This window comes from Eucyclogobius newberryi, unplaced genomic scaffold (assembly GCF_026437365.1).
Source record: "Eucyclogobius newberryi isolate DKJ021-1_F unplaced genomic scaffold, fEucNew1.0.hap1 SCAF_14, whole genome shotgun sequence".
NCBI classification, from domain to species: domain Eukaryota; kingdom Metazoa; phylum Chordata; class Actinopteri; order Gobiiformes; family Gobiidae; genus Eucyclogobius; species Eucyclogobius newberryi.
The window spans coordinates 26,241,589-26,253,206 of record NW_027315768.1 but is presented as its reverse complement, the minus strand read 5'-3'; the positions used below and the strand labels follow the sequence as shown (position 1 = coordinate 26,253,206).

The 11,618-nt window shown below is 43.7% G+C and overlaps 1 protein-coding gene across 1 annotated transcript in view; it reads left to right on the top strand.

Annotated features, from left to right (window-relative positions):
- Nucleotides 1-1,469: 1,469 nt before the first annotated feature.
- asic4a (acid-sensing (proton-gated) ion channel family member 4a) overlaps nt 1,470-11,618 on the top strand; it is a 192,411-nt gene continuing 182,262 nt past the window's right edge. The window contains exon 1 of the mRNA XM_072445153.1: nt 1,470-2,332. Within this exon, the coding sequence (XP_072301254.1) occupies nt 1,757-2,332 (576 nt within the window). The 5' untranslated portion in view covers nt 1,470-1,756. The remainder of the gene's footprint in view (nt 2,333-11,618) is intronic.

Here is an 11,618-nt window from a genome sequence, read left to right as displayed (position 1 = left end):
CCACCATGGACATGTTATACCTCTTTTAAAACCTCTGATTCTGTGCTATGCAATCACTAGATTGTTTTTTAATAACAAGACATCGCTAAGCATGAACAAGCAAATAATCATCAGCTGCTACTATTATAAACACTGAGTCACAAAAGTAATTCAATCTGACTGTCATTGATTTAGGTGATTTCATTCGTCTGGTCACAAAACCAGCGTATGGTTTGCTATTGGCTGTTAGCTCAGAGGCAAAGTAAGTAAGTTCTTCATTGCTCTGTTTATTTTGGCAGATTACTTTCTGTGGAGCGTGTGCTACCAAATATCTTTCTTTAGTCGCACTAACCTAATTTTGGGCGCATTTGCGAAAACTGTCCATAGTCACTGGAGATAAGGTGTGAAGTGCCTTGCATTGGCTATGGAATTAGGGTTGAACCACCACCCTCTGGCCACCGTCTAGTTTAATCATAGAATTTCCTGGACTATTGGTCATGTTCAGGCAAAACGTTGTGTTTAATTTCTTACCATTCATTTGTGTCCTCACTTCTGGGAGCCTATGAACTATTAAATATGCTCCAAAACGGTTCTGTACTTATTATCCACGGGTCATGATCAGAGATGCTCTAACTGGTTAAAATGTCATTTTAAGTAATGGCAACTGCTGTCTTGAACTTGACCCAGCGCGTGGCTGCAACACGCTTGAATTCCCTTCCAAATATGCCTTTCCTCTCGGGGTCGCAGCCTCTCGTGATGTGGCTCGCATGACTAATTCCATTAAAGTGGAAACACGCATCACGCTCCCTTTTCCTTCTGCATTTGCATAATTTTGTTTGGCAACTTGGAAAAGAGCCATTAACAGCTATAACAGGAGACATTATAAAGGATAAGGTGGGGTGGATCTATTGTTTATTTTAACATCTTGGCAGCATCAGGAGGCATTCAGTCGTTCAAATTTGCGCCGTTTGCTTGTGATGCCACCATTGAGCGTCGATAAGAAAACAGCTGCCTCTTCTACTGCCTCTTCTTAATCTCTGGCAGACACGTTCATCTAATCAATAGTCTTTAACTTTTTTGTTCCAAAGACACGATTGATTGCCAGGACTTGCCGCATGCTCTGTCCTTCTCCTCCTTCCCTTCCTCATTACGGTTTCAATTAGGCGATCTTGCTGGGACGCAATGAGCAGCGAGTTGTTAAAAAAAAAACGTCTGGTGACCCCAGCGCGAATCACATCTAACATCGGATGTTGGGAGCACAACCTCTGACACAGACTTCAGCAGAGCCAACAAGTGACGGCGGCATCCAAACAAGTGGATTAGAGGGAGGAGCGGAGGGGGCAGCGGGGGAAGTTCTCTCCTCGCCAGTCAAGAGGAAATAATGACAATGCTACCTTCTCATGAATTATTAAGCAGCTTGTGGCTATTTTGGTCCATCAAAAAAAGCTGTATTTCATGGTCGGTCCGAGGCTGCGTGGCGGTGCTTTTGACAGCTGTATCACGGCTGATAAGCGGAGCATTGAGCTGATCAGGAGTGAGACAAGCGTCAGAACAGCACACAGCGCTGGAGCCAGAGCAGCAGTATCAGAGCGCAGGCAGCAGCGGAGCTACAACAAACTCTCCTCTCTTCTCTCTCTCTCTCTCCATTCTCCTCGCGCTCTTTGCTCCGCTCTTCTGGAGTTGTTCCTGCTCCGAGCGCGCCGCTGACACGAGGAAGTGATCCAGAGCTGATAGCTGCCTCAAAACAAAATACCCAAACGCAGACCTGGCTGCCCCCATGCCTATCGAATTTGTTTGCAAAATCAAATTTGCAGAAGAGGATGAGAAGCAGAAAAGCCAGCAGGATGGGGACAAAGAGAGCCTGATCGAGGAGAGCTGCTCCCCTCCGGCCAAAGACCTGGCCAGGTTTGCCAACTCCTGCTCCCTCCATGGGATTAACCACATCTTTGTGTCAGGACGCCTGGGCATCCGGCAGACCCTGTGGGCACTCGCCTTCCTCACCTCTCTGGCTCTCTTTCTGTATCACGCGGCCAAATGTGCCATCTCGTACCTGGAGCACCCACATGTGACCGCTCTGAATGAAGAGGCGACTCCAGAGATGGTGTTTCCTGCCGTCACCATCTGTAACATCAACCGCTTTCGATTTTCTGCACTCACCGATGCCGACATCTACCACCTGGCTAACCTCACCGGGCTGCCCCCCAAGAACCGGGATGGGCACAAACCCTCCGACCTGCAGTACCCCGCACCCGACATGCAGGACATCTTCAACCGCACGGGACACCAGCTGGAGGAGATGCTCATGAGCTGCAACTTCAGCGGACAGAACTGCTCCGTGGACGACTTCACTGTGGTGAGTCAAAGTTTGGACAAGTTTACTTCACCCACTTGCTCCTCTGTAAAAGTTACTACAGCTGTTATGGAGTTATGGAATATTCAGGTGTGTTCCTAAAACTTTCAAAGCTCATTTTGTTCAATAGACAGATGAAAAGAGAACACTTTGACAGACTGGAGGATGGAAATTCTCTTTGTGTCTACACTCTGGGGGCTAAGATGTTCCCATGATGCTTTTGTGCATGCAACATTCATGAGTTTTTGTTTTTTTTCCTTAGCCCCATTTGTCGCTGTATGTTCTGAATTGCAACAGTTCCCCCTCCACACGAACCTTTACTGTCAAAGAACAAAAACACCTCTCGGGTTGAGTAGCGAGCTGTCTGCTTGTGCGTGTGTGTGTGTGCTTGCTTGTATACTTTTTTAAGGCGTTTTGATGCAACTCCAGAAGCGTCCAGAAGAGTGCATAGAAACAAAATTGTCATCAAAAATAGCGTGGTGAGTGTCTTCTCTTCTCCCCCCGCTGTCGGTCTGGTGTGCTCCCTCGCTCCTGACATCGGCTGCTTCTTGCTGAGAGCCACCTTTCAGCAGAGCGGAGTAGTGCCTCTCCGACATTGTATTTCAGTCCCGCTGCTGTTAAGATTAAATATTAAAACAAAGACGTACATGCTTTTTGCATTAGCCAGATTGACTAAAAGGGAATAAAAGAATTTCCAAGAGAGTCCGGAGGAAGGAAGAAGTGTGCATTTGTTTGTATGCATCAAAAAGGATGGCGCAGGTGAAGGAGGAGTTTGTTTCTGTGTTCTGGGCACTGTTTATTAACACTGCTGTCCTTGCCAGAGATGGATTTCCCCATCGCTCTTGCAGGAATGGGAATATGCAATTGCTTTAGTGATGATAAAGTGCAGGTGTCAAGTCTTAATAGTGTGTGTTGAACATTGATATGCTCACCTATGAGATGCAGCCTTATCGCACTGGGGCACTACATCCAGTCTGATGTGCCAAATTAGACCAAAGAAATAATGACACGGTTTGCCTCTCATAGCAGTGAGATAGATGATTGCTTTGGCTTTGTCTCTGGTTGAAGGCATTAATTCAAAAGTGCACTGTGTAAATTTACTGATGAAAGATTCGCCACCTGTTATTGCACAGCATGGAACGTTCCACAGAATGGCATTAAACTTGATTACCACTTTATAACAACTGCACCTTAATTGGGTTTAATAAAGGCTGAACAAAGACTTAATGCATAACGAACAGTTTATTAAGAATCAGAATTCAGAAAAGAGGATAAGCCTCAATCATACGTAATAAACTACTTGTTCAAGTAGAAAAAGATTCAGTTGTAGTCATCTGGACTCCAAACTTGATTTAGGCTTTTCAAATTATTACCAAAACTTGTTTGTCTTTATGAAAACGAGCAGGTGATGCCAAGAGGCCAAGATACAGTTCAGATCTGTGGAGAAGCGACCTTGCAGACAAGAAGATTTCATGTTTTTCAAGGTATTTTTTAATACATAATAGAATAAATACCAGATTAATGGGGTTAATGCCATTCAGTGAATCACACCAGGCAATGGCAAACCCTTACCAGAAAAGCGACAGTTCCACATATTCAAATGTAAAACATTAAAAGTACTCTTAGTAACATTATGTGAATTAAGTATTCTTGTATTCTCAGTTAGAGTTGTAGAAAAAAGCCTTTGTAGTATTTTCAACAGCTTGTGTTTTAAACATTTTCCAGTTCATGCAAAAATATTTGGTAATTGATGGTCAAAATGTGCACTTTTCCTTTATGATCTACATAGTAAAGACATAACATAACTATTTATTATTCAAGTATATTTCTTGATGCTCTGTCCATCATAGACGAAGGTAATTCAATTCTCTGATAGAGCCATAAAAGGAGTTCTGACAGGAGAATGAGAGAATTTTCTCCGGTTGTTTTGTCAAGCGTTTGAAAATGTCACGCACCTCCGGGAGTCAGAAACTTTGATGAAATTGCAGGAAAAAGTTTGCTCTGTTTTTCCAGCCCATATCCACAATCAATGCTGTCATTTTGAGCCCATTAATTAGCATTTCGTCTGCTGTCCCGTGTCAGTAAGCAGCAGGAAGCGTGCATTATTATAACAGTGGGCCACTTCACATCCCAGAGCAGGACCCCATTGAAGGATTCCCAGAGACATTTGCGTTGGGCTTGTCAGTTAGATTTGTTTCAGGCTAACTGCCTTCCACGCACAGCAGATCGCTTACACCAAGTCCAGCCTGGGAAAACCATGAGGACTGCACAGGGATGACAGCTTGATACAGAAATGGAGACAAACCAGTGCTTATTGATTGATATTTGTTTATAGTCATGATGATATGTTGCAAGATCCTATACCGCCCTGTCATATAAACAGAGTAGGTAAAGAAACAAATAAGCAGTTATATAAGACATATTGAAATTAAAGGGGCTGTGCCTATTTTTTTCTGTCTTAAAATGTGAAAAATAGAAGTCGTTCATTTGAATCTTTTCACGGCTCTGTGATGCCCGAGTGAGTTTAGCCGTCACGGTTATGCTAACTAACATTAGCATTTCCTGCTTCGCTGAGAATAAAACGCTCTTTAGATTAGATGCAGTAAAAGTGCTGTGGGCTCTCATTTCAACCCAAATAGATGCTTTTACAATATATCTGGACTGGAGCAAAACAGATATTACTTTATTACCTGGGGAAAAAATTGGGTACAGCTCCTTTAATATGGCATTTGGATTTTCTTTTTGCCAGGTAGGCATGTAATAAACGATAAAGGATACTGAAACGAGATACCCATTTGAGGAAGAATCTTCTGCTGAAACATGGACTGGACTTTCCTTTGTCTGGTTTAAAATGGTCCTGACTGCACAGTCATTTTTTTATAATCATCATTGTGGAATCACAATCTATACCGAGTATCAAGGCTTTTTCTTGGTATCAAAATGGGGTTTGAAGTGTTGATATTATGACAATATAGTAATGTAGAATGTAGTTATTTTGTGTTGTGGTTGATCATGAGTTGCTGTTGTTTTTTAAGACATGCTTCTTTGCAATTCTAGTTTTTGCCTCTTCTCGTGAGCAGATATATTTTTGAGAAAGCCCCAGGTGTTTGCTTTTGATAGAATATTTAAAATTCAGAAATATTTAAAGTTTCTGAATTTCCTCTTCGCCAATCTTTTACCAATAGCCGTCAGCACCCCTCGACGAGCTAGCCCCTGCCCAGGGTGTACCCCGCCTAAGGCCCAAAATCACTGGGATAGGCTCCAATCACCCAAGGCCCATAACGGGAACAAGTGGTAGAAAAAAATGAATGAATGAATCTTTGTTGGCGCACTGTTTTTGCAAAGTACACAAAACAAACTCTACCGTCTTCAACTATTTAATACCATTGCTAAATCTTTTTTTTTTTTTTTTTTTAGTTTCTACACATTTAATTTCCATATATCTCAGAAGACAATACAAAATGATCTCTTCTACATAATGGCTTTAACACGCAGCTGGCCGCAGCAGTGAGATTTGTTTTTCCCCTACATGATTATTTGACGTTTGTAATAAGGCCATTCCTTATAATTAAAGATTACATTATTGACTCACTGAAGATAAAGCTGATCCAACAAGCCATGAATAAATAGATTAATATTTTTCTCGTGGTCTAACTCTGAATAATTGTGGCTCCATTGTGTTGGGAGATGAGCAGTGAGACCCATTGCCTTTTTTCATGCGCACACATTGGTTTGGCTTGCTCTGGCTCTCCGCTGTATTTGTTGCAAGCATTATCAGATTTGGCTCAGAGCAAGGACAAGACCCCTTCTGCATATATACACGGTGGAGAAGTAAATAGCTATAGGTATGGCATGTGAGCTGATCTATAAAAACACAGGTTAAGGCGGCCTCTTGTGCATTACGGCGGCTGCAGCCCGTTTGTCTTGTTTTATTGTTAATTGAATGCTTAGTATAATGCCCCTCTCTGCCTCTTCGTCCTTTCCTTCCATCGCAAGACCTAAAAACACATTAATGTAAATCAACACAGGGGACAAACGTCACAGTAAACATAAGTGTGTGCTCTTGGGTTTCGGGAACACAGGGATATCACCTCTGGGGATGTCACGTATAACATTTTAGAGTCACGATTATTGTGAGGAGAATTTTACAATTAATCTGGATCCTCAGCAAAAAGAAAGGAAACATTAATATAGTCTCTTTTTATCTTTAAACTAGCAAATATTCCTGTGAGATGAAAAAGTATTTATTATTAACCTGCCTACCATTTAATACAGCAGATAATTAGAAAAATATATATACATATAATGGCCACAAATGGATTCAAAAATTTAAAGCTTATTGGCCCCTTATTGTAGTTCTATGGGCGGGGTTCCTTTGGCTCATGTCAACAACAAACAGCTTAACAAACAAGAATAAAATGGCGTTTACAGGTAAGAATACACTCTGGCACTACCTGTCTCCTCTTCTCTCTCCTCCTTCAAGCTCGTGTGTTCTGTGGCTCACGTTTTGGCTTGCACTGTGGCTGCTTTGCGCCTTCGTGCCGTCAGTGGTGCGGCCCCTCGCTCTGCCCTGTGTAAACTTATGAAGCAGTATCATAAAACAACTGTATGCGCTGATTGTAGCTTGCGCTGTTGACTCGCACTAGTGTGGACATCCATGTGTAACTGACCGGTCGTTCAGCGCGCCACAGTCATGTGTACGCCGGACAAACATCATAAAAAGATCAGGCTTGTTGATGTGCTAGGGTCTGTACATACACGTGTGTGCACGCTGCCTGTGACTATGACTCGCATTGTGCCTGGAGACATTTCTGCGTAATAACCTATCGTGGCCATAAATAATCTGTCAATCTGTTAATCATCACCACTGGGGAAGTTTACAGAATTGGTTACATTACTTTTTTTGTATGCAGGAAGACAGGGCGACGTTTAGCAAATCCAGAATATTTTTTGATTGCTTTGCAGAAGTAAATTTTCTTGATGGAAACAATAGTTGCATAATTCATATAGTTGACAATCTAATCATGTTTTCTTTGGCATTTCATTAATAAGATGATGATGATAATAAAAGTGATATAACTTGATTGATTCTACAGATGATTTCTAACTTCTCTATTTGTTACCCTTTGACATAAATGCCACCCAATTAGAAATACATTTAATTATTCTGAGCTAAAAAAATATATGTTAGATTGCATAATACATTAAATGGGAACAAAGTTTTTGGGTGAAGGGTCTGAAACCTTCTTTTCTCTATGGAGATATTTTTCATTTGCCTGAAATGTTCCACAAATGGCATAAAACTTAGGTTTTCATGAAGAAATACAGATGAAAATAAAATAAATGTGGGACCTGCCTGGCACCCCATTGGATGTTTTTTAGTGTCTAAAGTTAATATAAATGTTCCTTCCTTACCTGTGTGCCCTCACGCAGAGAGCGGATGGTTATTATGCCCTATGCTCACATGATATATACAGCTTACCCCGTGTAAGTTGACCCCCGCGGACTTGAGGTTGAGAGAATCCTTCAAAAATGTCTGTGCCTTTTCATGTAAACTTCCTTTTTAATTGTTCAAATGTTTTTAAGATTACCACTTTGCCCCAGGTCACCCTTGAAAAAGAGGTCTTGATCTTGATTGATGAATAAGATATAAATAAGTAAATAAGATAGTATATATCATGCTGAACATTCCAGGCAAAGTAATTACAGACAACCAGGTGAGGGACCTTTCACCGGGGCCATACCTGCTTGCAATGCCCAATCCTGTCAGATCGTGGAGGCTAAGCAGGGCGGGGCCTAGTTAGTACCTGGATGGGAGACCGCTGGAACACCAGGTGCCACAGTGGGGCGCCAGAGGAAACGGTGTTGCATCCTTAGGCCAGACACCTCCCCCACATTGCCTAGTATGGATCAGGTGTATGGTATATTTAGCTCATAGTATAATAGTAGTATAATATAATAGTATCTTACCACCACCTCCGTGTGTGGGGTGAATGAATAATACAATGTGAAGCATCTTTGAGTGTCTAGAAAAGAGCTATATAATTAGTATGCATCATTATTATTATATAAACATAGGTCTACATAGTAACCCTTTTAAATACAGTTTCACTTTTCATTTAAAAAAATCTAAACAAAATACATATTTTTCATCCACCAGCAATAGCAGTCTGTTCATGGGTTCTTTTGGGACTTTTGCCCCTTCAAAATTGTTAATTGTTATGGCAACAGTGCTCATTTTTCACCACTTCAAACCATGAATATCTAAATTGGGCATATTGTTTTGTACTAATTCAAGTTAATAAAACCAACAGACCAAAGCCATTAAAGTGGCCCCTTAGAGCTAATGAAGAACAGATGAGCAAACCTGGAAATATGTAAATTTGACTCTAAAAGTCTATTTATCCTCACTGATAATTCCTAATACAGCCCATTAGGTAATTAGATTGTTCCTCCTCCCTCCAAGTCGACAGGGGAATAACATCATTTGTGCAGTAAATGATTCCGAATGAGAAAACCACCGATCACTGCTTTGTTGTTTTTCTCCCAAAATTTAAGTTCACTCAAAAGTCGCCGATATTTCTTTTATTCCCCGAGACAGAGAAGCGGCGCTGGGTTCATGTCAGTCTCCCCCTTTCACCAGCCGTGGGTTTGTAAGATGTCGTCTCTCACTGATGTAAAGAGAAAAACACAGGTCTGATAGTTCTGATACCACCAAACACGCACCCACCACACCACTGACGCTGAAAAATAACAGACTTCTTTTTAATGTGAAGCCTGTTAGTATCTATTTTCCAACACAATGTGAGATGTTACGAGTGAAATTGCATGGCGCTTACTTTGGCAACTTGTTTGTTAAATATATCGATCCGTTCTTTAAGCCATGCAGTGTTTTTTGTGCTGGTTCCAACGCTGGACCAATACAGAGTTTCATCAGGATATGCATCAGGTGTTAACCAAAGCAAAATCAATATATACTGCAAGAAGATGATTGGCTAATTCCATTCAATCAAACTTTATTCATGTGGCGCTTTACGACGGCAGCAACTGAATCGATGTGATATCCATTAGTGCATTAAAAGTTCGAAAAATATGTCACAAGTTGTTAAGAAATAAAATAAAAATAAGTCAACAAGGACAAAATACAATACCAAATATAGCTACTAATATAGCTCATTCTGGTATACAAAAATAAGTATAATCTGCAAATGTGCCATGTTTAAATTTGCCTCATTTGTTGAAATATGTCAAATCCATCTGTCAATCTCTTGTCCTCACAATACATTTCTTTATCTATTGATGTTGTTGCAGTGCTGAACTACACACTTTTTAAATATACATTTTCTCAGCACTGTTACTTGTATCTCGACATGTTTTGTATCACCTCCCTGTGTCGGCCCCGCCCTCACGCCTGTGTTTGAAAGTGCACAGATGGCATGCAGAGTGACATCCACTTTCCCACTGGGCTCCACATCTGCACAGCCCTGTACCAGATCGCACACACTCCTCCCCACGGCCTCCTCTCTGCCCTTCTCCCCCGTCTCTCCCCCGTCCCTCCCTCGTCTCCCCCCTCAGTATTACCCAGTATTGCCCCTCTTCCCTCCTCTGTTTTCCCCTCCACTCTTCTCTCTCTCTTCTCTTCTCAATCCACCCTTTTATCGCCCCACTCCTGTCTCCTCCCCTCTGCCTCTTCTCCTCTCTTGCTCCTCCAACCTTATCGTCGCTCTCTCCCCTCCTTTTGTTCCCTTTCTCCCTTCACTCTCCCATCTCTCCTCCCTCTTCCTCTCCCCTCTTCTGTCCTTCCATTTCTCCCTCCTTTCTCCCCCTCCTCTCTCATTCCTGTATCCTCTCCCTTTCTCCCCTCTGTACCTCCTCCCTCACCCCTTTCCTCGCTCTCTTCCACTTCTCGCCTTCCTCTCTCTTTTTCTCTCCTTCCACATTTTCTATTCCTCTCTCTTCCCCCTCCATTCTACTACCTCCTCTCTTTCCCCTCCATCTCCACTTTCTCTTCCTTCCCTCCCTCCCCTTCACCCCTTCTTCTCTAGTCTCTACCCCTTCGAACAGTATCGTCCCTCCTCTCCCCCTCCTGTCCACTCCCGTCTTGTCCCTCCTCTCTCTCTCTTTACCACCCCTCTCTTCATCCCCCTTCTGTCCTCCTTTCTCCCCTCTTCTCTCCCCTCTTCTCTCATCCTTCTTGTACCCCCCTCCCTTTATTCATATCCCCTCCCTCCCTCTCTCCTCTCCTCTTCCTCTCCTCTTCCTCTCTCCTCTCCTCTTCTCTCTCTCCTCTTCTCTCTCTCCTCTCCTCTTCCCTCTCTCCTCTCCTCTTCCCTCTCTCCTCTCCTCTTCCCTCTCTCCTCTTCTCCCCCTCTCTCCTCTCCTCTTCCCTCTCTCCTCTCCTCTCCTCTCCTTTTCCCTCTCTCCTCTCCTCTTCCCTCTCTCCTCTCCTCTTCCCTCTCTCCTCTTCTCCCCCTCTCTCCTCTCCTCTTCCCTCTCTCCTCTTCCCTCTCTCCTCTCCTCTTCCCTCTCTCCTCTTCTCCCCCTCTCTCCTCTCCTCTTCCCTCTCTCCTCTCCTCTCCTCTCCTCTTCCCTCTCTCCTCTCCTCTTCCCTCTCTCCTCTCCTCTTCCCTCTCTCCTCTTCTCCCCCCTCTCCTCTCCTCTTCCCTCTCTCCTCTCCTCTTCCCTCTCTCCTCTCCTCTTCCCTCTCTCCTCTTCTCCCCCTCTCTCCTCTCCTCTTCCCTCTCTCCTCTCCTCTCCTCTCCTCTTCCCTCTCTCCTCTCCTCTTCCCTCTCTCCTCTCCTCTTCCCTCTCTCCTCTTCTCCCCCTCTCTCCTCTCCTCTTCCTTCTCTCCTCTCCTCTCCTCTTCCCTCTCTCCTCTCCTCTTCCCTCTCTCCTCTTCTCCCCCTCTCTCCTCTCCTCTTCCCTCTCTCCTCTCCTCTCCTCTTCCCTCTCTCCTCTCCTCTTCCCTCTCTCCTCTTCTCCCCCTCTCTCCTCTCCTCTTCCCTCTCTCCTCTCCTCTCCTCTCCTTTTCCCTCTCTCCTCTCCTCTTCCCTCTCTCCTCTCCTCTTCCCTCTCTCCTCTTCTCCCCCTCTCTCCTCTCCTCTTCCCTCTCTCCTCTCCTCTCCTCTTCCCTCTCTCCTCTCCTCTTCCCTCTCTCCTCTTCTCCCCCTCTCTCCTCTCCTCTTCCCTCTCTCCTCTCCTCTCCTCTTCCCTCTCTCCTCTCCTCTTCCCTCTCTCCTCTTCTCCCCCTCTCTCCTCTCCTCTTCCCTCTCTCCTCTCCTCTCCTCTC